General features: G+C 56.1%; 2 protein-coding genes across 10 annotated transcripts; one reads left to right on the top strand and one right to left on the bottom strand.

Annotated features, from left to right (window-relative positions):
- Positions 1-220: 220 nt before the first annotated feature.
- On the bottom strand, positions 221-13,759 carry PPM1M (protein phosphatase, Mg2+/Mn2+ dependent 1M). Of its 7 annotated transcripts, XM_072720806.1 has the most exons (12): positions 6,308-6,421; positions 5,991-6,095; positions 4,405-4,461; positions 4,189-4,312; positions 3,794-4,048; positions 3,236-3,348; positions 2,790-2,874; positions 2,569-2,687; positions 2,356-2,419; positions 2,018-2,125; positions 1,752-1,900; positions 525-1,413 (listed from the first exon to the last, which is right to left on the bottom strand). In XM_072720806.1, exons 5-12 carry the CDS (start codon positions 3,926-3,928, stop codon positions 1,269-1,271), a joined length of 918 nt encoding a protein of 305 aa, XP_072576907.1. In that variant the 5' UTR covers positions 3,929-4,048; positions 4,189-4,312; positions 4,405-4,461; positions 5,991-6,095; positions 6,308-6,421; the 3' UTR covers positions 525-1,268. The 7 variants fall into 7 exon arrangements, with proteins under 7 accessions (XP_025842611.1, XP_072576907.1, XP_025842615.1 ...); XM_025986826.2 differs by lacking the exons at positions 4,405-4,461; positions 6,308-6,421 and adding an exon at positions 13,065-13,759 and having other exon boundaries at positions 221-1,413; positions 5,991-6,155; XM_025986830.2 differs by lacking the exons at positions 4,405-4,461; positions 6,308-6,421 and adding an exon at positions 13,065-13,707 and having other exon boundaries at positions 1,752-1,876; positions 5,991-6,155.
- Positions 13,760-13,825: 66 nt separating this feature from the next.
- On the top strand, positions 13,826-24,302 carry TWF2 (twinfilin actin binding protein 2). Of its 3 annotated transcripts, none has more exons than XM_025986853.2 (9): positions 13,826-14,026; positions 18,203-18,280; positions 20,534-20,712; positions 21,090-21,185; positions 21,396-21,500; positions 21,644-21,769; positions 22,896-23,046; positions 23,205-23,326; positions 23,721-24,302. In XM_025986853.2, exons 1-9 carry the CDS (start codon positions 14,002-14,004, stop codon positions 23,886-23,888), a joined length of 1,050 nt encoding a protein of 349 aa, XP_025842638.1. In that variant the 5' UTR covers positions 13,826-14,001; the 3' UTR covers positions 23,889-24,302. The 3 variants fall into 3 exon arrangements, with proteins under 3 accessions (XP_025842638.1, XP_025842649.1, XP_072576908.1); XM_025986864.2 differs by having other exon boundaries at positions 13,880-14,026; positions 20,539-20,712; XM_072720807.1 differs by having other exon boundaries at positions 13,888-14,026; positions 20,043-20,712.
- Positions 24,303-25,440: the final 1,138 nt, after the last annotated feature.

A 25,440-nucleotide genomic window follows, 5' to 3' on the forward strand; every position in this document is an offset into this window, starting at 1 on the left:
TCATGTTCCTCCTGGCCCATCTAGGTTGTGAGTTGCCTGGTTAGAATTTATCTCAATTGTAAACTAAAGAAGGAGTGTGAGGCCGAGGTCATAAAGGTGGTCACCTTGTAATTCAACAAATGCTTCCGAGCACCCGGGCCTTGGCAAGTCCTAGGTATTAATAGTCTTGTGGGGAAGGTAAGAACTAAGCTGCTCATCAAACAAGCCCTGGAACCCTGAGTGACTTGTCTCCAGCTAATTCTTGCTTTATTGAAATTGGCATTCAAATCCAAGTTAAAGGCACTCCTGGTACATCAAGCCCAGAGCTCACAGATGGTGGTAGAGACTTTTCTGTTCCCTGGACCACAGTTCCCTCACTGGGGCTCACCCCACGCTGGGAACTAGGGAGGCTCACTGAGAAAATGCAGTCCTGACTATAGGCAAACTTGAAAGGCAGAGGGAAGGCCAATTCTTTGGAAAGAAACAAGAGCAAAAAGTGTACTATAATGCTAAGCTTTACAGCAGTTCATGGTTCACAAGGGCCATTCAGCACACAAACATTTAATAATAGGTGATGGGGAGCAACAAAACCAAAGGCATTGTTGGGACATTAGCCTACGGCAGGGCTGGGGCCAGGGAGGAGTGGTCAGAGGACATTCCCTGCTCAGCAAACTCTGGGGCTCCTCTTGCTGCTTTCTGTTGTGCCCAACTTTAGCCCCAGGGCCTGTGCCTCACCTCCAGTGGCAGAAGGAGGTAAGGCAGGAACCTGGTCCAGTCTCTCCCAAGGGGGCTATACAAGATGGCTGTTCAGCAGATAGGCTACCCACAGCTTTCCATAAGGCACCCTGCATGGGCTTTGGGGGTTATTGAGTAAATACCCTAACATTCATGGGTTGGAGACCTGGATCCAAACAGGTTTTACTGCCCCTCCTGGCAATCTTGACCAATGCCCTTAGTCTGGCTGTGCCCATCTGGGAATAATACTGGGCTGCTGAGACCCTGTCAGAGGAACCCCACTTGGGTTTCCTATACTGTAAAGGGGTGTTACTGATTTTGCACTTTTGCCCTGCCTGTCAAAGGGGGGAGCTGGGGAGCAGCACTCTCTCCATACTCTTCCAGCTTTGACTGCCCCATATAAATGCTCTCTTTGAAATGGGCTGGGGATGGGGGTGGGGTCAACCCATTGTGTCTGGGGCAGGGCAAGGCAGGTAAGCCTGCTGTTGGCCATGGTGGGGGGATGGGGACTACACCCGGCCCCAGAGTGGTTCTGGGATATGGTGTCTGAATCCTCAGTGGCCACTGCTCCTTTGGCCCTGGCTGTGCAAAGGAATCACGAACACCGAGATGTCGTCGTAGGACACCTGCCCTTCCCCTGTGGGACCGTCGTCCTTCCCTTGTGTGCTGTGTATCAGCATTTTGGCCAGCTCCGAGAACCTGTGGGGATCATCCTACAGATGCACTTTGGAGCCAGAGAAAGAGGCAAGGCAGCCCTCAGGGAGAACTTGCTGTGCAGGGCTGGACATGCGGGGACTCGCTGTAGTCCAGCTGTGGACCCGGGCAAGTTACTAGCATGGCAGGGCCACAGGTTGGACTGTGGGGATTTCCAAACCCAGAGATTTTGAAGGCCCACAGTCACCCCCCAGAGAAGCTTGAGACAGCCCCACTCTGACCACCTGCCCTGAGCTGGGCTCATCATCAGCGCTGTCTTCTCAGCCATAACTACTTCCTGGTGTTGCTGCTGGCACCAGGCAGTTCCCCAGAAGCTACAGTACCTGTGTGGGTCCTCTTGGTTGCCAGGGAGGAAGCTCCGTACTAGCCGTGCCACCTGCTCATTGGACAGGACATCCCAGAGCCCGTCAGTTGCCATGACAACCACATCCTCCTCCTGCAGCTCCAGCTGGTCCACATCCAGTACAGTCACCTGCAAGTTAAGCCTGAGGATCCCTCACACTCCCCCCCTCCCCCCCCCAGCTCCTGCCAGCCTCATCATCAGCCTTTCTGGGCAGACGAAAGCTGGTGTGGGCTGCCGCCTGCTCACCTGGGGGACAGAGAGCAAGAAGGGCTTGAGCTGAATGTTTGTGTCCAGGACTCTGAGCTGATGGTCTCCCAGGCCCCGGGAGACGGCTAGTGTTCCCAGTAACCGAGCCTGGGAACAAGGAAAACATGAGGTGACCACAAACCGTCCCAGCAAATATGCAAATAAAGTACGAAGAAGAGAACTGTGGTCCTCAGGTGCCCTGGGCGGAGGGATAGACATCCCGTAGCCTTGAAGCAGGATCCCTGACCCCAGCTACAGCCCCCAACAAGGAACAAAGGAGTTCCCACCTCCGCAGGGGGCTAGTTAAGAGGGGTTCTTAGAAAGGGCCAGTCACTGACCTGCCTACCCTGCCCATGGATCAGTGGGTACTTGAGATCCGACTTCTCCACGCACTTGTAGCTCCTACCACGAGCAGACCCAGTATCAACCCAGGCCCTGCCCACCCCCTTGTCTCCCTGCCCCACCCCGGTGGAAGAGGACTGCCCCAAGGCCACACATGGGGCCTGGACACCAGGGTGCTCCCCCCTGTCTCCCTACCCCACGTCGCTCACCAGCCTCTCATGTGGTGGTCCCGGAACAAAACTTTCTGCCCCAAGTCATCCCCCTTCAGTCGCCGGGGGAACTCCAGCCGGGTGAACTCACCAGCCAGAAGCTCAGGGTAGACAAAGGCCTGGGGTAGGGAGGTCATGCTCAGATCAGACTCTCTCAGGTGGCCTCTGGTTGCCCTGGACTCACAAGGGCTCCACAGCCTCCCTCTGCCAAAGGCACCTACCAGCTGCTGGATCCGCTGCCGCTCAGTCTCTGGGGTGAACTCGGAACTCAGGGGCCGCACCTCATCTTTCCGTACCAATATGGCCCTGGATGGGGTTGGGGAAGAGAGGGAGGAGAGGTCTGTGGGGCAGACTCAACCCTGGCTCATGGCCTCCCTCCTGTCGGCCCCTCCTCCAGCCACCAGGGACCAGGTCTGCCTATGCCAGTCCTCGCTCAAAGCCCCCCACGACTACCTATGCCCTGCAGAGTAACGGCTCAGCCCTTGGGCTGGCCTTGAGGTGTCTGCCTTCCCTGACATCTGCTGTCCACTCACACCTGACATGCCAGGTACATGAGCAACTCAGTCAATCCCCATTTCCATCCTTCCACTTCCATCCCCCTTTCGCTGTCCCCACTGCCTCTGGTGCCCACCTGCCCGCCCTAGCCCGCCTGCCCTCCAGCTCTTACCTGCTATCCCCAGCGTTGGCCACATACAGCTTTCCCTGCAGGAACACAGCCACCAAGGCCGTGCAGCCGCCCACCTGGCCTGAGGCTTCCAGCTCCCGCCCTATCACCTCATCCTGGGGTAAAGCGAGCCACTTTAGCTGCTGCTTGTACTGCCCACCATACCACTCTGTCCCCAGTCCCCACCCTACAGTTCACTTCCCCACCAACAAGCCTGGCAGTCCCAACCCAAAGTCTAGCTATGACTCTGGGATCCCTGTGGTTGGAGGATCTAGACGTATCCCTTGGAAGGGAGAGAAGTGCTGTTCAGAACTGAGGAAGGGAAAGCAGCCCTGCACCAAGGACCAGCAGGATGCACACGGTATGCTGCATGTAAAAGCACCAAGCACACACCAGGTACTAGATAAATGGGAGGGATTACGATGACCACGACTAACAAGCCAACCCCATCTTGTCCTCCCAATGCAAAGATCCAAGGAGACCACCGCTGTGTGCAGGGATGCCCCACAGCCCGGGTCTCTCAGGTCCCTGGCCCCTTCCCCAGCCAATGGCCACACTCACACATTCCTGGAAGGCATTCTCCAGAGCCCCGATCACCAAGTCTTCTGCCCTAATGCCCTTTTCTTCCACAAACTGGGGGTCACTGGGGCAGACGCAACGGCCGCTGAGGTGCATGGGGGGCTGAAGGGCCACCATGCCCTCTACCACGGCCTCCAGCTGCCGGCGCAGGCAGGAGTGCAGGGTGTTGGCAGCCAGAATGGCTGCAGCTGGACCACCGTGCCCATCAAACAGTGCCCAGTAATGACCTGTCAGGAACTGTACAGGAAGGACTTGGTGTCAGGCTGTGCCCGGCTTCCCCAGTTGTCCCCTGGCCCAGAGTGGGACTCTAGAGCAAGAACCTCAACCTGCAGTCCTGGTCCAAGTCCTGGTCCCTGGGCGGGCCCCACTGTACTCACCTCCTCTGCGCACAAGGTCAGCCACTCCTGGTCCTCTTCCGCCCCGAACTCACACCTCCGTATGCACAGCTGCCCACAGGCTGCCTGATCCTCATTGAACTCCGATTTCTCTGCGTTGATGATCCTGAGGCCAGTAAGCATCAGTGACCCCTCAGGGACACACCCGCGTCCCCACGGGCAGAGACCAGAGCCGGTACACAGGAGGAGGAGCCCTACCTCGGAGGCAACAGCCCTCCTGCTGCCTCGGACACAGCCACAGCGTAAGTCTCCTAACTGTTCAGTAAGGTCAGGGTGAGGCGAAACTCGGGGCTCAGCACCGCCCCCCTCCCGGAGCCTACCTCCTGCCTGGGGAGACCCGGGGCTCCCTCGCCTGTCCTCCACCCCGCCTCAGCCGGAGTCCCTGTCCCGTACACGGGCCACAACCCAGGGTGCGGTTGAGGGGGGCTCCCAGGCCCGCAGCGCCAGGGCTGGAACTCTAGCCGGTCCCGCCTCATCTCGGGAGCCCCAGGGGTGCAGGGCGTCCCCGGCTCGCAAGCCTCTCCGCGGGCGGCGGGCGTCCCAAGGAAGAGACTGCGGTGGGGCCGGGGCTGGAGGGGCGGGAGGTGGGGGGCTGTCCAGGGTCCCCGGGGAGGCCAGGAGGGAGGTGGCCACAGAGCTGGGGGGGGGGCTCGCTTGGCTCAGGCTGTTCTCCGGGGCGGCCCAGCGCGGGGGTGGCGGAGCAGGGCCGGGGGGGCGCGGGGAGGGGTCCGGGGGGGCGGGGAGGGGGCCCGGGCGGGGGCCGGGGGCGCGGAGGGGGCCGGAGGGACACGGGGAGGGGGCCCGGGCGGGGGCCGGGGGGGCGCGGGGAGGGGGCCGAGGGGGCGCGGAGGGGGCCGGGGGGGCGCGGGGAGGGGGCCGGGGGGGGCGCGGAGGGGGCCCGGGCGGGGGCCGGGGGGCCGCGGGGAGGGGGCCGGGGGGGCGCGGAGGGGGCCGGGGCGGGCACTCACTCGGCGTAGCCTGCGTTCCAGGGCAGCGCGCGGCCCCGCGCAGGGCTGCGCACTGGCCGGGCGTCGGGGCGGCGCGGGGCGTCGGCGGAGCCGGGGCCCGAGCCCGAGCCGCGCAGGAAGCGGGGCCGCCGGTAGGGCACGGGGCTGGCGCGCGGTCGGGGCGGCCGCGGCGCGGGGAGCGGACCCCCTGGCAGGAAGCGGCGCCGGAACCAGCCGGCGGACATGGCGCGGCGGCAGGGGGCTGCCCGCGGGGCCCCGGGCGGGAGAAGGAAGCGGGCCGGGGCCGGGGCCGGGGCCGGGGCCGGGGCCGGGGCCGGGGGCGGGGCCGGGCGGGGCGGGGCCGGCGACGCCCCCAAACTCCGGCCTCCTGCGGGGGTGCGCGCGCGCGGAGCCTCGTGACGACCGCGAGGAGCCGAGGTCGTAGGCAGGCCCACTTCGCAGGCCAGACAACCGAGGCCGCGAGAGGCGAAGCGGCGTTGGCCGCGTCCCACAGCCGCCCGAGCAGGCGGGTGCTGCTCCGCAGGCGCGGGCGCTGGCTTCGCGAGGGAGAGGGCGCCCCTGGCCTCCCGGCGACGTGACGGGGCGTTCGCAGCGCAGGGGGCCTGCAGCCTGGTTCCGCGCCGCCGCCTCGGGCTCCTCCCGCCGGGCCCCAGCCTTGCGCAAGGGGGAGGCGGGAACAGGATGTGCTTGGAGGTGTCGGGCCAGCGCGTTGAGTAAGAGTCCCGGGGCACAGGGCTCCCTCGGGTGGCCTCCGGCCCCCATCTCTCCCCGCTCCGCCCCCAGATGGGGCGCGGTGATCACCCCGGCCTTCCTCACCCTGACAGGCTGCTCCCCACTTCGGAGACGTCCTCCCAAACCACCGCCCCTCCAGTCAAGACGTCCTCTCTGGGCACACAGCAGGGTCTTCCGCAGTGTTCGTGGCTGGTGGAGCAGAGGAATTCATGGTCCCCAAAAGCCTCCAACCAGAGTTCAGACCTGGAACTAAGGGAAGTAGAAGACTTTCATCTTGGCTGGAGGGAAGATGTCGCAGTCTCTTAACCCCTGACTAGGGATCACGGTGGGGGTGGGGGCGGTCAGCAGCAGGGTCTTCCTTCCCATCTGCACCTGAGTGCTGTCACCCGTCTGTCACTTACGCCCAACTCCTTGGAGGACTGTTATTTCTGTCTCATAAGTGGGGACTCTGAGCCCCAGAGAGGGGAAGTGTCTTGATGTCCAGGGTGTGCTGTTTCCATTATGACGGTTCAGCTGACTCAGAACTCCCCACAAGGGATTTCTCTTCCCCTTTCCTCCTCCAAAAAGGCAGGCTTGCCAACTCAAGGTCCTTGAGGCCCTCAGCCCAGGCTCCCCAGGGAGAGCTGCAGGACGATTCCCTACCTTTGCCTCCTCACCAGGCCCTACTCCCTCTGGGCTGCTAGCCTTGCCCCATCAGGAGGTCCCCCTGCCCAAGGAGGACTGTTCTTGAGACAGGAAGCTGTGTGCCACGTCCCCTCCCTCAGAGGACTCCAGTCCAGAGTGGCTTGGGCTCAGTAAGATAACTTACTGAACCCACTGTGTGCCCCAGGCCCCATCTGCTAATGGAGATGGTCTCCCCTGCTCTGTCGGTGAAGTCCTGGTGGATGGTGCTTGATCCCACTGGCAAGGCAGTGGGGGCAAAGTCAGAGAAAGCGTCCCAAAAGACACCTGAGCTATGCCCTTTCATTGGGACAGAAATGGATCAGGGACCCAGGGTGGGGTAGACCCAATTCAGTCTGTGGAGTTACCTCCTCATTCCTACCAGTCAATGGCTCAGGTTTTTATTTTTATTTTTTATTTTTTTTGGCTCAGGTTTTTAAAGTCTAAAATGAGAGAAAACAACACAGTCTATTCCTCCAACCCACTGGGTGGGATGAGTCCTGTCCTCTAAAGTCTATTCAGAGAAGCTCCTAAGGAATCACAGGTGATTTGTTGCTCAGAGTAGCCATGGAGCCTATGGCAGTCCCATCCTCCCTGTCCCAAGGCAGCCTGAGTGTTCGTTCAGTGCCACAGAGGCTTCTCTGGCTTCTAGGTTCCTGGGAACCTCTATTCTTGCTTGGACTCCAAGCCTGACTCTCTTAGTTTTCGACCTCATTTTGCTGAAGCACATCCTCTAGTAACTCTCCAAGAAAGGATGACTGGAAGGTAAATCCCTGAGTCCTTGCAAGTCTGAAAGGACTGGTCTCAAAAGCCACCCCCCCCCCTTTCTAAAGTAAGCTCTACGTCCAACATAGGGCAAAAGCCCTTGCTTTTTGACTGATATTTTGGCTCAGAATTCTGACTTGTCTGTTCACTGTCTTTTGACTGTTGCTGCTTGGCAATCCAGTGCCCCTCTCATTCCCAGGCCTTTGGATTGGCCATTTGCCTTTTTCTTTCTCCAGAAGTTTCCAGGCACTTCCGTTTCTGTTGTCTGAAATTGTAGATGACGTTCCTTGGGGTAGGTCTCTCTTCACTCCTGGGGTGAGCCCTCCCAGGGGGCCATGCAACTCCTCACCCCCCCCCCCCGTGACACCCTTGACTGTTCAAATGAACCCAAGCTTGTGCCCCCACTCCTGGCCAGACACCTCTCCTAAGTTAACTCAGCCAGCATGTGAAGGTGGGGAGGAACAAGTTTAGAAAAAAGAAAGATTTTTTTTTTTAAAGAAAAATATTTTTATGCTACATTTTTCTCACTCACAATGAGAATAGCCTGGCTTAGTCAGTAGAATATGTGCCACTTGATCTCACGGTCGTGAGTTTAAGCCCCACGTTGGGCATAGAGATTACTTTAAAAAATAAAAATAAAAAACCAAAATCTTTTTTAAAAAAAAAACAAAATTCAAAAGGTGTCAAAGTGTATTTAGTAACAAGTCTCTGCCCACAACCCTATCCCCTCCCTGGCCATGCAGTTCCTCTCCCTGTGGAGACACCCAATATTACCAGTTTCTTGTAGACACTTCCAGGGATGCCATGTATTCTGTGCAAATTCAAGAAAAATAAGTTGTTTTTGTTTGTTTTATTTTGTTTTACCTAGAGACAAGAAATAGTGTTGGCAAGGATGTGGGGAAAAGGGAACTCTTATGCACTGTTGGTGCGTCTATAAATGGGCTGCAGCCATTGTGGAAAACAGTATGGAGGTTCCTCAAAAATTAAAAATAGAACTACCATATGATCTAGCAATTCCACTTCTAGGTACTTATCTGAAGAAAGTGAAATCAACATCTTGAAAATATGTGCACCCCCATGTTCACTGCAATATTATTCACAATAGCTAAGATATGGAAAAAACAAAAGTGTCCACTGACAAATGGAAAAAGACAATATAGTGTACAAATACACAGGAATATTAGTCATAAAAAAGAAGGAAACTCTGCATCTGCAACAACACAAATAGACCTTGAGTGCATTATGCTAAATGAAATAAGTCAGAGAAAGATGAACACTGTATGATCTCACTTATATGTGGAATACTTTTTTTTTTTTTTTTTAATTCATGAGAGACACACAGAGAGAGGCAGAGACATAGGCAGAGGGGGAAGCAGGCTCCTCGCAGGGAGCCCGATATGGGACTTTGACCCTAGGACCCCAGGATCACGACCTGAGCAGAAGGCAGGTGCTCAACCACTGGGCCACCCAGGCATCCCTTATATGTGGAATTTAAACAAACAAATCCCAAATCGTAGAAACAGAGACTGAAAAAAAAAAAAAAAGTAAAAAAAAAGAAACAGAGACTGACAGAAGTGGTTGTCAGAAGTGGGGGGTGGTTGTGGGCCAAATGGGTGAAGCTGGTCAAAAGGTATGAACTTCCAGTTATAAGTAAGTTCTGGGGATGTAATCTATAGCTTAGTGATTGTAGTTATACTGCTGTATTGCACATTTAAAAACTGCTAAGAGAGTAGATTTTAAAAGTTCTCATCACAAGAAAAATATTGTAACTGTGGTGATGGATGCTAACTAAACTTACTGTGCTCATTTCACAAAATACATAAATATTAAATACTGTTATATATCTAAAACTGATACAAATGTGACATGTCACATATCTCAATTTAAATAACTTAAAAATTAAGTCTATGTAAAGTCTTTCCTCCTCTCTTTTTCTTTCTTTTTTTTTAAACTTTTTTTTTTAAGATTTTATTTATTTATTCATGAGAGACGTAGAGACAGAGGCAGAGACACAGGCAGAGGGAGAAGCAGGCTCCATGCAAGGAGCTCGATGTGGGACTCAGTCCCCGGACTCCAGGATCACACCCTGAGCCAGAGGCAGTCGCTCAACCACTGAGCCACCCAGGCGTCCCTCTTTTTCTTTACACAAATGATACAGCCTACTCTACGCCAAACCCAAACCTGAAATTTTCATAAAAGATACCTCTCTACTTTTCAGTATTAGTCCTTGAAGAGCTGCCTTATTGTTAAAGCTACAGTGGTCTCCGCAAAAATGCAGACCTTATATAGCTAGCCGCTCCGTGACAGACGTATAGATTGTTTAGTTTTTTGTGGGGGTGTATTGGTAGGATCAGTCCCTAGTAATGGAATTGTTAGGTTAAAGGCATTTGATGTTCATGGCTGCAGTATTCACAATAGCCAAAAGGTGGAGACGACTCAAATTTCCATCGTCTGGGTGAATAGATCAACAAACTGTGGTATATACGTGCAATGGAATATTATTCAGCCATAAAAAGAACAAAGTACTGCTACATGCAACAATGCGGATGAACCTCCAAAGCATTACACTAAGTGAAAAAAACTCATATATAAAGAGGTCACATGTTGGGACACCTGGGTGGCTCGGCGGTTGGGTGTCTGCCTTTGGCCCATGGCGTGATCCTGGCGTCCCAGGATTGAGTCCCGCATCAGGCTCCCTGCATAGAGCCTGCTTCTCCCTCTGCCTGTGTCTCTGCCTCTCTCTCTGTGTCTCTCATGAATAAATAAATAAATAATTTTTTTTTTTAAAAAGGTCACATGTTTTATACTTCCATTCATATGAAATATCCAGAATAGGTCAATCCATGGAACAGAGCAGACTGGTGGTTGCCAGGGTCTAGAGGAGGGAGGAATGGGGAGTAACTGCTTAATGTGCTGAAGACTGCTAACAGTCTTCTTTTGGAATGATGACAATGTTTTAGAGCTAGAGATGGTGGTTGCACAGCCTAGTGAACATACTGACTTGATCACTTTAAAATGGTTAATTTCATGTTAAGTGAATTTCACCTCAAGTCATAAAAGGGGGGCATACTTATTTACAATTTTGTATTGTCCTACATGAAGGTTGCACCGATTTACTCTCCCATCAGCCTATTTTCCTATCATTTGACCATCACAGTTTTTCATTAAACGTTTTAATCTTTCCCTATAAAGACATGTAAATCTAGTTTGATTTTCACTTAGTAAGAAAGGATAACCAATTTTCCATAGTTCTGAGAGACCTATTTGTATTGGATAGTTTGCCCAGTTTCTTAGTGAGTCATTGGGGTTTTTTCTTATTGAGTTATGAGAGCTCTTTATTTATTTTTAAGATTTTTAAAAAATATTTTATTTAATTATTTATTAAAGACACACAGAGAGAGGCAGAGACACAGGCAGAGGGAGAAGCAGGCTCCACGCAGGGAGCCCGATGCGGGACTCGATCCCAGGACTCCAGGATCATGCCCTGGGCCGAAGGCAGGTGCTAAACTGCTGAGCCACCCAGGGATCCCAAGATTTTATTTATTATTTATTATTTATTCGTTTGTTTGTTTAGAGGGAGAGAGAGGGGAGAGGGGCAGACAGAGAGAGAATCCCCAACAGACTCCCCGAGTGGGGAGCCCAACTTGGAACTTGACCCCTGACCCTGAGACCATGACCTGAGCCAAAACCAAGAGTTAGACGCCCAACTGACTGAGCCACAGGTGCCCCAGAGCTCTTTAATTTGAAGTGAGTTACACATATGTTGTTTGTAGCCAATTGCAGTTTGTTGTGTTTTGGCTTTGATGGTGGCTTTTTCCATATAGACTTAATTTTTAATGTAAATGAATTTATCAGTTTTCTTCCAATTCTTTTCTTTTATGGATGCTGAGTTTCGTGACATACTCAGAAGGCTTCCTTCACTCCAAGATTCTACAAAATTTTTCCTTTGTTTCTGCAGTATTTTTATAGTTCACTTTAAAAAAAAAAACATTTAAACCTTTGATCCACCTGAAAACAACAGTATATTCTAATAATTTCAGTGGCTGACTCTGTGTTGAGAAACATCAGAAAGAAAGGAGCAACCAACTTGTTCCTGGATACTGTGTTCATCCTGGACTCATGTGAGGAGCTGTGTGCAGCTTTCTCATCTTTCTGTCTGAAACCAGATCTCAGCCAGAGATGGAGTCTGGGCACTCTGCTAGGCCTCGGGCTCCTTGCCTGCATCCCAGGCTGTAAAGCTGAGCAGGACCAGGTTTGAACCCTGGTCTCCCAAGGAGTTTCCTTCTGTGGTCAAATTCTCATCACTGAGGTATGAGACAACTGATGGAAGGCACAAGGACCACTGCCCAACAGGATTTCTCAACCTTTGATTGTTCCATTGTCTTGAGTAAAGGTAGCTAAGGTTCCTGGGGATACTCACTACCTTGTGACCTGCATCACATCACTTCATCTCTCCCAACCTCAGATTCAACTGTAAGAGAGAGACAATAACACTTACCTCATAGGGTTGTCATCAGGACTAAATCAATGTGCCCAGTACATAGTAAGGGTGTAACATAAAGACTCTAATTTTTTTTTTTTTTAAGTAAACACTAGGTCCAACAAGAGGCTCAAACTCACGACCCTGAGATCAAGAGTCCTGTGCTCTACTATATGAGCCAGCCGGATGCCCCAAGACTAACTGTTCACTCGTTTATTTGGCAGATATTACTGAATACTTACCAATGCTGGGCACTGTCTAGGTGTTGGGGATAAAGCAAGGGCAACAACTTAACTACTGGTAGAGGGAAGACAATAAACAAATAAGTTTATAAATATATATATCAGGCAACAATAAACACAAAGGGAATGATGCAGGCAGGGGTTAGCCAGGCAACAGGGGAGACCATACAGTTAAGGAATTACAGTTCATCCCATGCTGGACATTGCTACAGGGAACATAACATTATCATTTTTCATTAATCTGTTTTCTTGGCTAATTCCTATTTCCAAGAAGTTGAGGCTCTTAGGCTTCTGTGGAATTGCCAAATGCTCCCTGGAGGTAGCCAGGTCTGAGAGCTGATGTAACTGCTGGCTCTGTGTGGCTGGTCCCATCTGCACTGTGGCAGGGCTGAGTTGGGGATGTGCCTATGAGCTATTCTCCCAAGGGCAGCCCATGAGGCCAGTTTTAATGTTCCATTGTGAGTTCTGGGGTGGCCAATGTGAGCACACCACACAGGCCCCGTCCTTAGGGTGTGCACAGGAACATAAGAAAAATTTTCGGGCCACCTGGGTGGCTCAGTGGGTTAAGCGACCAACTCTCTATTTCCACGCAGGTCATGATCTCAGAGTTGTGGAATCAAGTCTGGCCTTGGGCTCTGCACTGGGCATTGAACTGCTTAAGATTCTCTCTCTCCTCTTTACCCCACCCTCCCCCACCTCCCTCTCTTAAAAAAAAAAGAAAAGAAAAGAGGAGAAAAATTCCTTCAATGTTGCATTTGCTGGACTATCAGGAAATGAGAAATCCAGGGCTTGGGGCACACAGAGGGTGCAATATTACTCACTCAGCGTTAGGGTAGAGGGACAGTGAGCAGGGAGCTCAAGCTAGAGCCCCACGCCAGGCAGGCCCCACACTCCATCATTAATTCTCAGCAAGCCCAGCCCCAAAACGTGGCCTCCTTCCCAATCTTCCCAGCCAAAGTCTGGGACAGGTTCTGATTGGAGTGACTGGGGTCACGTGTTCCTCTGACTCACCTTGGCCTGGAAGATACATACATTATGTTGATTGGCCAGTAACAGCAGGGCTGTTGCCAGAAAAGGCTAAAGGGCTGGGTATGGAGCTTGAAGTTGATGAGCAGTTGGGAAGTTCCTCGTTGGCCAAGCTCTCCTTCAACCTCTGGGCCTTTGCACATGTAGTTTCCTCTTCTCAGAAAACTTTCCCCTCCACTCCACTAGGCTGATCTCCAGGTCTCCACCAAGCTTCACCTCCTCCTGGTGGCTGCCTGCTCTCGGGGCAGGGCCCTCGCTGCCACAGGTTCGTCTGCTAAGTACCAGGCGGGTCAGTCTGACTCCCACCAGCAGGGCAGGGCCTGCGGCCAGGCCAGCCTCCAGGCGCCGGTGGGTGCTTCGCAGGAGGCGCTCAGAAAACGTTCTCTAGGAAAAGGGATGCGGCCCAACCGCACGCGCGCATATCGGCACGCGAACCCCCTTCCCGGCCGCAAGTGGGGGTACGCGCGAATCCCCCCGCACCGAAATCCACCTGTCTCGGGGCGCCTACACGGGCGCGCGCACTCCCGGGCGCGCCGCAGCCACGGCCCCCCGGGCTCAGGGCGCGCAGACACACCCGCCCGCGGGCGCCCACGCACGCCCGGCCACACGCAGGCCCTGTTCTCCTCCAGCCAGAGGCACGCGCAGGCGCGCGAGCACCCCGACCGACTCCCGGCGGGAGCCGCCCCCCCCTCCCCGGCTCTCGGCGCACGGAGCGCGCACGCGCGGCCCGGGTTCCCGCCCCCTCCCGGCCTCGCCCGGCGGGGGCGGGGCGCGCTGGGCCGGGTCCTGCGGCACCGCCCGGGAAGCTGCGCGAGGCTGGGCGGCCGCCGCCACATCCTCCTCCTCCGGGGCCGGGCGAGCGGAGCGGGTCCAGGGCTCGGCGGAGGGCGCTGAGGGCGCGGGCGGAGCGCGGCACGGAGCCATGGCGCACCAGACGGGCATCCACGGTGAGCGCAGACGGCGGGCGGGCCGGGGCCGAGGGTCTCCGCTCGGGCTGCGCCCCCTCCCTGGCGCTCAGCCCCTCTCCCCTCCCGGGCAGCAGCCTGGGGAAGCTTCCTGTTCTCTTCTGCAGCCGCAGGTCGCCCGGGGTGGGCACATCTGGGGGCGTGCGACTCACTCTGCATGGTTGGGAGTGGGTGTACATGCAGGCACACAGCTGGAGTGGAAATATCTGTGTGCCCATCTGGGGGTGGATGTGCCTGTGTGTGCCCATCTATGTATTTTTGTTCCTTTCTGGGGGGTGGGTGTACCGGATGTGCACATCTGGGGGAGTGTGCACGCATGTGCACTTGTCTTCTGTGTACAGTGCTGTGTTTGCACATCTGGATGTGACTGTGTATGGAATCATTCATGCATATGCACTGATAGCTGATTGAATGATCACTGTTGCAATGGAACCATCTTTAGGGATCAGTGTTTTGTGACTAGGCGCACATGTCTGTGGGTGTCTGTGTGTGTGTGTGCACAGTTGGGGCACATCTCAGTGTGCATTTGTTACCACAGATGCACAAACTAGATGTGTCTGTGTATGGCTTGTATGGGTTTGTATCTGTGTGAGGAAGGGTCCCTGACCTTTGGCTCCTCCCAGGACCCTCACACATTTGAGCAAGCTAGACTACGGAAAACCTGGAATAGGGCCTTCAGAGTGGGATGGGGAGAGTTGCCAATATGACCTTGACCTCTGACCTCCCTACCATTTTCCACTCTGATCTCCTGTGTCTGCTCCAGCCAGGGTTGGAAAGTCCCAGCTCCAGGCTGGAGGCAGAAAAGAAGGTCCAGATATGGGGTTTGTGAGGGATGGTCCTGGCTACAGAGCCTCTTGGCCAATGCCCCCTACCCCAAGCTTCTCCAGCCTAGAGCATCACCCCCTCCCCCAAGGGACTAGTTTCCTCTTTACACAGGCTGGGGAGAAGCATTGGCCAGGAGCCAGGTGTCCTGACCCTACCTGGGTCTGAGTGTCCCCCTCTGCCACTGGACTGGGAGGACTGCCTAGCCTGTGGGAAAGGCCCAGGCTGCTTGCCCAGACAACAGACAGCTTGGTGGTTTGGCCATCAGCCACTCCTCCCACCACATCAGGATCCTCAGCCTGGGGACACCACCACCATCGACCAGCCTGACTGCCTGGATCTCAGTTTGGCTTGTGGTCTTCGTGGCTGCTTGGTGGCTAGACCATCTAGAGGGTTTCCCTGGCCCCACCCCACAAGACCAGAAAGGCAAGGGTCTGGGTCAAGGCCAGCCTCCTACCAGGTGGGCCAGCCTCTCCAGAAGGAGCTGGGGGAGCTGGAGGGTGACTCAGCCCCACAGAAGGGAACAGCCACCCCCTGGACCTGCCCCTTCCTTCCCCTTTGTCTGGTCACTGCTGCTACCACCATCTGAGAGGGGATCGGAAGTTAGGGCCCCTCCTCCCTGCTCAGGACAGACAGGTCCTGTGGCCAAGGCCCTGCCTCACTCCTTCACTTCCCACGTGGTGAGACAGGCCTGCCTAGGGGGTCACTGGGGACTGGGCTGCCCCAGCCCTACTGCCTATGAGCAGCCTACTCCTTCCCCTTTCTGGCCGAGGGAGATGGCAGGTGAGATCGATTGCCCTAGATGTCCAGATGCCAGCCCAGTCATGGCCATAGGTGTGGATCCAGTGACCTCAGAGCAGGGCCGGAGACAGGGGTGCTGGGGAGGGGCGGTGTACTTGTAACTTGAGGCTCACCCGGATAGAGGGTGGGCAGGGCAGCAGAGGCAGGGGCAGGGAGGTGGGAGAGCATGAATCATTGATGAGAGAGGCTCAGGTGTCCCAAGCCTGGCCTCTGGATTATTGATGGTGGCTGAGGAGTCATGGAGGGGGATGTCTCTTCTGCTACTGGGGTGTCACTCTGTCCTAGTAACTCTAGAAGGGGTGTGGCAGCCTCTCCCTTAGGGGAGCTTCTTGGCTTTCCCTCCCGGAAGGTCTGAGCAGGTGGAAAGGGCCACTCAGCACAGCCTGTTCCGCCATCATTACAATAACAAAATTTAACTATTGTTATTCATAGGGATCCCTGGGTGGCACAGCGGTTTAGCACCTGCCTTTGGCCCAGGGCGAGATCCTGGAGACCCGGGATCGAATCCCACATCGGGCTCCCGGTGCATGGAGCCTGCTTCTCCCTCTGCCTGTGTCTCTGCCTCTCTCTCCCTCTCTGTGTGACTATCATAAATAAATAAAAATTAAAAAAAAAACAATTGTTATTCATAGAGGCCCCATTACTGAGCATTTCCCCCCCATTTACTCCTCAGCTCGGTTTTCTGCAGCTTGGGAGTATTAGCTCCACAGTATAGATGAATTTGAGGCTCAGCAAGGTCAGAGGTCACACACAGCTATGGGAAAGGTGGAGAGACAGGCTTTACCTGCAGGGACTTTATTGGGGTCTGCTCGTAGGCAGCTCTGTCCTGGCCCAGTGGGGCTGGGTGTCCTTTATGCCACAGTACTCGGTACTCGGTTAGGACCCTGCTTGCCCAGCAGCCATAGAGGGTAGTATACAGCCTGAGATCTCAGGTTCAGGGTCACCCTGCCTGAGGGGCCCTGAGGACATGACCAGAGTTTGTTTTCCTAAAGGGCCCCCATCCTCTCCGCCCCCCCCAAGCTGGCTAGTCTGGGCCCTATAAATATTCTCTGACCTCAGCCCTCCAGCTGTGTTCCTGCAGAATTCTCCTGACCCCTGGGTAGCCTCAAGGTCATGCTGGCCTGGCCCTGCGCACCCAGAGACCCGAGGCGGGCCCTTCCCCACTTGGACTTTGGTTTCTGCATCTGAACTACTGGTAGATCTGTAACATCCCTGGTCCTCACCTATGCACTCAGGTCCTTGGTCATTGGCTGCCACCTTCCAGCTCTGTGACCCAAGGACCAAGAGAGGCTCTGTTTTGTAGGGTTCCCACTTGCCTTTCCTCACCTGGGAGCCTTCTGGACTGCCTAAGGGCTGGGGACTTGTTGCCCGTGGCAGGGCTGTGCTAGGGCTGGGCTCCCAGCCTCTCAGGGTGAGGCCGATGGCTTATATGCTGGGTCCAGGTGTGCAGGCCTATGTGTTTGTTACTCTGGAGACTTTGTCCATGTATATGTTTGTGTGTGTGTGTGTGTGTGTTTTTAAGATTTTATTTATTTATTCATGAGACACAGAGAGACAGAGACACAGGCAGAGGGAGAAGCAGGCTCTGTGCAGGGAGCCCAACGTGGGACTCGATCCCGGGTCTCCAGGATCACACCCCGGGCTGAAGGCCGGGCTAAACTGCTGAGCCACCCGGGGCTGAGCCACCCAGGCTGCCCATGTTTGTGTGTTTATTTATTTTTTTCTTTAAGATTTATTTATTTATTTATTTATTTATTTATTTATGATAGACAGAGAGAGAAAGGCAGAGACACAGGCAGAGGGAGAAGCAGGCTCCATGCAGGGAGCCCAACGGGGGACTCGATCCTGGGTCTCTAGGATCACGCCCTGGGCCAAAGGCAGGCGCGAAACTGCTGAGCCACCCAGGGATCCCCATGTTTGTGTCTTTAAATATGTGCATCCGTTTATGTTTGACCAGCTGAGTGTGTTTTCATGTGTGAGAGTGTTTTCATTTCTACTCCACTCTGTCACATTATGTTTATTTGTTACGTTCAGACACGCTGGCTGGACTGAGTAGGTATCCGATGGCATACACAACAGGGGACGCACGTGTGCATGTGTGTGTGTGTGACTGTGTATGTGTTCATGGACATACACACAGTGGGGGCATTTGTTCACGTCTTCTGTGTTTGTGGATATGACAGAGCTGCAAGTGTCACAGGCCGGTCAGTGTTGGGCTTTCCTGGGGGCAGGGGACAGGCGGGGGCTGTGGTAGGCCTGGCCTGTCCCGGAGCCCGCCCGGTCCTTGAGTGGCCTGGCCCATCCCCGCCTACCCTGTTACCAGAGCTATCTCAGCCAACAGGCCACACTGTTGGCTAAATTTGGGAGCTTATGTCTGTGGGCCGTGTCAGGTTCCCAGTCACATGGGGGGCTGTATTTAACCCGGCTCCCGGCTCCACCGGCAGACCCCACAGGCCAGAGGCGGCCCTGAATGTGTCCCTGTCCGCCCTGATCACTCTGCTCTCTCCTCCTTCACCATGTTTCTTGTTCTCGTAGCCACCGAGGAGCTGAAGGAGTTCTTCGCCAAGGCACGGGCTGGCTCTGTCCGGCTCATCAAAGTCGTCATCGAGGATGGTGAGTGCCCCTTACTGCCCCCTTTAATGGGTGAGGGCAAAGGCAGGTGGCAATGGGTTGGGGTGCACTGGCCCTAGCTGCTTCTCTGGGAGTTGTTTAGACCTTTGCCTCCAGCCCCTTCAGGACCTCACTTCCTCCGTCTGGGGATGGGAGGTGTCTTGTAGAAGAGCATCGGAGGTGGGCATGATCATTACCCCTGTTACATAGAGCAGGAATTAAAAGCTGGGGTGACAGCAAAGAGAGCCCTGCTCAGGGGTCCTGTCCATCCTTCCAGAGGCTATGTAAGGGTCAGAGGCCTAGTCAGGATGCTGGGCTGGCCATGGGGTCAGGGGATCAGTGAGGCCAGGCACTGCCCCATGTGGCGAGTGCCACTCACCTCCCTCTGTGATCGGCAGGCTGGCCTGGCTTCTTTGCTGGCTGGGGGTAGTCCCAAGGAGAAGCCAGGGGCCCTGCCCTTGGAAAGTGCCCCCGCAACAGGGCAAAGGGACTCATGCCCAGCTTGCTTTGAGAGCGTGATCAGGGGATTCCAGGCTTGGCCTGGATGCTGGGAACCCAAGGCTGGCGCAGGGTGGGTGCTCAGCATACAGGGATTGCGGGTGGGGAGCTTGAGCTGAGGCCTGAAGTGGGGGTAGGGTGTGAGGAGGTAGAGGACTAGAGTGAGGCTTGGTAGTGACACTTCCTCCTTTCCCCCTTCCCTTCTTGCTGAGGGTTGTCCGTGTAGGTGAGGGGACAGACACTGGGAGTGTGAATCCTTCCAGGCCTTGGTAGCCAACAGCTGTGAGCTCTTTGCGGGGCTCCCCACATAGGCGTGGTGCTCAGCTGACTTTTTACCCCATTGCATTGGTGTGAAGCAGGGTCGGTCTGCCCAGACCCAGAATTTACCCCAGGCTTCAGTGCCAAAGTTTTGCTGGGGTCCCCAAGTTCAGATGCCCTCAGAGGCTAGGTCAGGGTCACTGTAGTGGGTCAAGAATAGGGACTTCCTGGGGTGAGAGGCCCCAGCCCCCACAGGGACTTGTTAGCCACAGCCCTCAGCCTCCCTGTTGCCTCCCAGACAGGGCATCTGTGTGGGTGTTTAGCAGGAGGGATCTCTGAGTGGGCTCTTAGCTCCGTTCTACATTGTGGGTTTTGGAACACTTGGGAGTCCCCAGGAAGGTTCAGGCCCCTTGACAGGTAGCCTACCCCCTACCGAATGCAGCTTGAGCACCTTCTAGAGAATATGTCCATTCCACTTCTGATGTAAATTTCCCATTTTGAAAATGTTGGCAACAAATGAAACCGTGTTGGCAAGGCTGTTGGGCCAACCGTGCCTGCTGCTTTTCACCCTTGATCCCATCTGAGTAGTGGGAGGATCGGTGAGGAGGCCGAGGCCTGAAAGAGGCATCTGGGCTGGTGGGCCTGACATGCTTGGGCTCCAGACAGCTGGGCTCCTTGCTCTCATCGGGAGGGCCGTGGCCAGGTTCCCCCTGGCCGGGCAGTGATTACCCCATGCCCCAGTACTTCCTCCAGCCTGGGCCTGTGCACATCTGGGCTGGTGTTGGTGCCTAGCCAAGGCCCAGTAGGTGGATAGGTCAGATGTACATCCAGCCTCAATGGCCCATTCAGCCACTGTGTGCCAGCTAGGGAGGTGGCAGGGCTGTCCACCCCGGATGCTAAGACATTTGTTACTTTGGGGGGAGGGGACCGTGGTTGGCTGGTGGCAGTAGAGTACAGGTTGGCAGAGTGCCCGTCTCCATCCTTCTCACATGTGCTTTCGCTCCTGCAGGTCCCTGGGGCCTGAGGCTGGACCCTACCTCCCTCACACAGTTGTTCTGAGAAGAGTGTGTGGGGGTTCTGCTGGAGCCTCAGACAGAGGGAGGAGGGGAGCGGGAGGTGGGACAGGGGGCTGTGCCGAGCAGGTGTGGGTGGAATGGGTCTGAGTGTGTGGGTATTTGGGAGGGGACCACGTTTTGGTTGCTGTGGGCAACACAGCCACACATCTTGTGGGTGTTGGTGTTTGGTCATCCGTGGGCGCATTCTCGAGGCCGTTTCTGTGGATGCACGTGTGTGCGTCTGTATAGCTGGCAGCTTTGCACCCTTGTTCATTAATTTACTCATTCACAGATTCAGTCACATAGCCTCATCCTTCAGAGACTTGGGGGCTCCAGGGGAAGGTGGTGGAGTGGCCGGCAGAGCTGAGCCACAGCCAAGGAGGCCCACAGTCAGGGTGGGTATGGGAGATGGCTACTCTCTGGCTCACCCGGCCTCTGCCCCCAGAGCAGCTTGTGCTGGGTGCCTCACGGGAGCTGGCAGGCTGCTGGGACCAGGACTATGACAGGACCGTGCTGCCACTACTGGACGCCCAGGAGCCCTGTTACCTGCTCTACCGCCTGGACTCACAGAATGCCCAGGGCTTCGAGTGGCTCTTCCTTGCTTGGTCACCTGACAATTCTCCCGTGAGTCCTGGGGACCCCGTCCAACCCCTAGGTCAGGGGTGTGGGGAAGCTGGCTCTGAGCAAGACAACAAAGTCCCCTGCCCTAGGGAGCCTGAGGGGGTAGGCACCAGGTCCTGCCCTAGAGTCTAAGAGAGGGCAAGGCCCGGGCTTGAGCCTGGCATCTCCCAGAGGCCTCCCAGCCACCTCAGCCTGGCTCTGGAGGCAGAGAGGTCAGAGTGGAGAGGGCTCCACCTCAACACATCCGAGCACTGTGCCGCGCCCCCTGCTGGGTATATGGGCGCAAAGCCATGACCTGGTCCCAACGCAAAGGCTCCTGCCTGCACTTGGAGAGACAGCTCTGCCTGGAGGGGTCTCACGGCTTGGCTCCTGCCCTTCAGGTGCGGCTGAAGATGCTGTATGCGGCCACACGGGCCACAGTGAAGAAGGAGTTTGGGGGCGGCCACATCAAGGATGAGCTCTTTGGGACTGTGAAGGTAGGCCCCCTTAGGCCAGCCTCCACCAGGCCAGAATCACTGGCCCACAGAGTAGGGGATGTTACGCAGGGTCACACAGGAAGTGGGTGCCAAGCGTGAGGAGGTGTGGGGAGGGCTGGGAGAGTCCAGGGGCTGTAAGCTGGGGTGCTTAATGGGCTTCTTCCAGCCCACCCCAAGGAGCCCATTTATACTTCTGCACCCACTGGCCAGGACGACCTCTCCTTTGCTGGGTACCAGAAGCATCTGTCGTCCTGTGCAGCGCCCGCCCCACTGACGTCGGCTGAGAGAGAGCTTCAGCAGATCCGTATTAATGAGGTGAGTGCACCAGACCGCGTGGGCAGAAGTCCCAGCCTGAGGCCCCCCAGGTCACAGTAGCCCAGCCCGTGGGGCCTGTGCTCCAGGAGGCCCCACCCTGGGCAGGCAGGTCAGGGCCTGAGTCACTCTTTGCCCGCCCCCAGGTGAAGACAGAGATCAGCGTGGAGAGCAAGCACCAGACCCTGCAGGGCCTCAACTTCCCACTGCAGCCGGCGGCCCAGAGGGCACTTCAGCAGCTCAAACAGAAGGCCGTCAACTACATCCAGCTGGTGGGTGCCCCCACTGCTGCAGGTGCACTGTGGCCCCACCCTGCTTGGACACATGTGCAGATGTGTATGTGCCCCAAGTCTGCGCACATCAGCACCCTGCACCCCTCACCCCCACCCCCTGGACTTGTGGGAATGTACTGTCCCCTGCCCCTTCCCCTGTCCCGACGTGTTCCTACTGGGGGTGCAGACACCACATGTAGTAGATGCGCTGTGTCCCCCTGCCTTGCCCTGTCCTTGCTCACATACAGGGACATCCATGAGCCACTGTCACTCACCCTGCACTCCTCACTGCACACACACACTCATCCCAGAGTTCATGCTGACCCCTCAGACCTGAGCCCCTGCCTGTCCAGGACACCCTCTGTAGCCCCCTGGCTACCCCCTCTCCTCAGGCAGGGGCTCCTGACCCAGGGGCAAGGCTTTCCCCTTTTTTTCTACTTCTTAAAATTTTTTTATCTATTTGAGAGAGCTGGTGGGCATGAACAGGGGTGGGGGAAGGACAAAGAGGAAGAGCAAGAATCTCAAGCAGACTCCCTGCTGAGTGTGGAGCCCAACACAGGGCTCCATCCCACGACCATGAGATCATGACCTAGCCAAAATCAAAAGTTGACTTAACCTGCAGAGCCACCCAGGTGCCCCTGTCCTTTCTTTCTTCTTTTTTTTTTTTTTTTAAGCTCTACACCCAATATGGGGCTTCAACTCAAGACCCTGAGATCAAGACTCACATGCTCCACTGACTAAGCCCACCAGGTGCCCCATGCCTCCCCTACCAAACAGAATGGCTCCCCATATGCCTCCCAGAAGCATCACTGTTGAGGATAGGCCAGCCTGATAGTGGTGTCTCCTCAGGTTGAGGCCCTCCCCCTGTCCTGTCCATTGCCCTTGGTGGGACTTCCTCTTACAGCGGAGAGCTTTCAAAGGGGCAGAGGTAGGGGCCCAGGTGTGACCTCTTCACAGGGAACCCCCCATGGCAGGACAGCCACCGGGGCAGGGAGTCCTGATAGAGGGGGACCATAGACGGTCTCTGCCCTGGCTTCTGCCTGTCACCTCGGGAAATTCTTATTTGCTAGAGTGGGCCCAGGTCCTCCCTGGCTCACGTTCTCACATCTCCCCTTGCCCTTGGCAGAAGCTGGACCTGGAGCGGGAGACAATTGAGCTGGTGCACACAGAGCCCACGGAAGTGGCCCAGCTGCCCTCAAGGGTTCCCCGAGATGCTGCCCGCTACCACTTCTTCCTCTACAAGCATACTCATGAGGGTGACCCCCTCGAGTCTGTGGGTGAGTGGCCACAGCAGGGCTCCCACACCTGTGTCTGGACAGGAATGGCACTGGCCTACAGCTGAGTGGGCTTGCTGCAAGGGGCCTGGGTCAGCAGGTCTCCCAGCCTCAGCTCACTTCCCCGTCTCCCCTCCCTGCCCCACCCCCACCCCCGCCAGTGTTCATCTACTCGATGCCGGGGTACAAGTGCAGCATCAAGGAGCGCATGCTCTATTCCAGCTGCAAGAGTCGCCTCCTCGACTCTGTGGAGCAGGACTTCCAGCTGGAGATCTCCAAGAAGGTGGGTGCCCATTCCCCAGAGCCTAACCTCCCAGGGGCCTGTAACACCACCCTTCACATGGAGCACTGGAGTCCCAAGGCAGTGGTAGGGCAGGGGTTATTATTGCCGTGGGAGATGGATGGGGATGAGGCCAGCTGACTGGTGGCATGGACAAGCCCTAGCCTGGGCCACCCATGAGTCTCTTCTCCCTGGGTATGGAAGGCAGGCAGGGGTCGCCAAGGCGTGCAGGGCAGCAGGCCTCAACTGTGTTGCTAGGGGTGGCATTCCAGGTGGGGAGTCTGGGAGAAGACCCCAGGGCTGGAATGTGAGAGGTCAAGGGGGTGCCCCAGGAGTAGGGGTGGCCAAGGGTGATGTGTGTCAGGGCCCCACCAGACCACTGCCTTGCCCCATGCAGATTGAGATTGGCGATGGGGCGGAGCTGACAGCCGAGTTCCTCTACGACGAGGTGCACCCCAAACAACATGCCTTCAAGCAGGCCTTCGCCAAGCCCAAGGGCCCAGGGGGCAAGCGGGGTCACAAGCGCCTCATCCGCGGCCCTGGCGAGAATGGGGATGACAGCTAGGTGGCCGGACCTGAGCCGTGCCGGCGTGTGGACTGTGTGCGTCCCACTGCTCCCGGCCACCTGCCTCATTCCCAGCCTGGGCTCCAGGGGAGGGTTGCTTCCTGTGGGGCAGGAGGGCTGGTGACAGAACATTCTTGCAGCTTCTGAAGGCCACTGGGCTGGAATTTTGTGACCTTCCCCTGTTGCTGTCCCTGCCTCTCATCTGTGTGCCCAAGGGGGTCTGGGAACCCTGCCTGGCTGGCTCAAGGGGGCTGGGTAGGAAGCCTGGAATGAGCTTTCCCCCCAGGGGTCCTAGCACAGCCCAGGAGCCTTTGGACACAGGAGTGGGTTCAGTCAGGGCTGGGATAGGGGGTCACTGAAAGATAAGATGGTTGAATGCTGTATTTTTTAAAAAATAAAATATTTTTAAATCAACACCTGCATCTGACCCTGAGAAGTCACGTCTGGCCCGGGGAATTGGGAAGCCCTGTGCATATAACTGCCCCCTCTCAGGTCAGAAGGGACCTGTCAGCCTGCTAGGTGGAGCTTCAGCACTCCTGGCTACAGGTGGGGACATCCAGGGCAGCTGGGTGGAAGGGAGCCAGATGGGACAGTGTGTGTCCATCTGTGCGGGGGCACAGGACTCACACGGGTCACCTCATTGATGGGCGCTCAGCCCGAGAGGCAGGCACACCTTCACCATGATGTGGGGCATCTGGGTGTATTCGTTTCCTATGGCTGCTGTGACAAAGTACACACATTTTGTGGCTCAAGCGCACACGAATCGACCATCTTAACAGCTCTGGTAAACCTAACAAGGCTAAGGTCTGACAGGGCTGATGTCCAGGTGTTGGCAGGACCTGTTCCTTCTGGAGGCCTCAGGGGAGAATCTGTTACCTTTCCTTTTCCAGCTTGAAAGGCTGCCCACATTCCTTGGCTCAGGGCCCCTACTCTCTCTTCAAAGCCAGAGAGGTGGCACCTCTGATCCCGCTCCCCTCTGTTTCGTGGTCACATGGCCTCCCTCTGTAGTCACATCCTCCTCTGCCTTTCTTCTAAGGATGTCTGTGATTATATTCACTTCCCCACCTTCCGGATACTCTATCCGCCTTGGGATGCTTCACTGAGTCCCACCTGCAAGGCCCCTTTTATCCTGTACAGGAAGGCACTCACAGGTTCTGGGCATTCGCACGTGGGTCTCCCCGGGGTGTACTTCAGCCTGCCATGCTGAGTGGGCTCTGCCCGCTGGGGCTCCTGGACTCTGGGGCTGAGGCGTGGCGCTGGGACCTCCAATCTGCACACGTGCATGCAGACCCCTCTGTCAGCTTATTGGTCCTCTCTGCTCTCTATGTTCCTGCCCCTGAGGGGCTGGCTCCCTTGTCCCAGGGACTCTAGGAGAGTCTCCTTCAGGCTTGAGATTCTGCAGCTGCTGGAACTTCTGTCAGTGCCTCTGAGAAGTGGGTGAGAGGCCCCTCCTATCCCAGGTGGGAGGTGTGCTGGGGTGGGGACACGAGGGGTCAGTGGCTGGGATTCAGTGGCTGAACGGGCATGGTCTTTCTCTTGGGAGCATGTCTTG

Source organism: Vulpes vulpes, chromosome 9, assembly GCF_048418805.1.
Source record: "Vulpes vulpes isolate BD-2025 chromosome 9, VulVul3, whole genome shotgun sequence".
Classification (NCBI taxonomy): Eukaryota; Metazoa; Chordata; class Mammalia; order Carnivora; family Canidae; genus Vulpes; species Vulpes vulpes.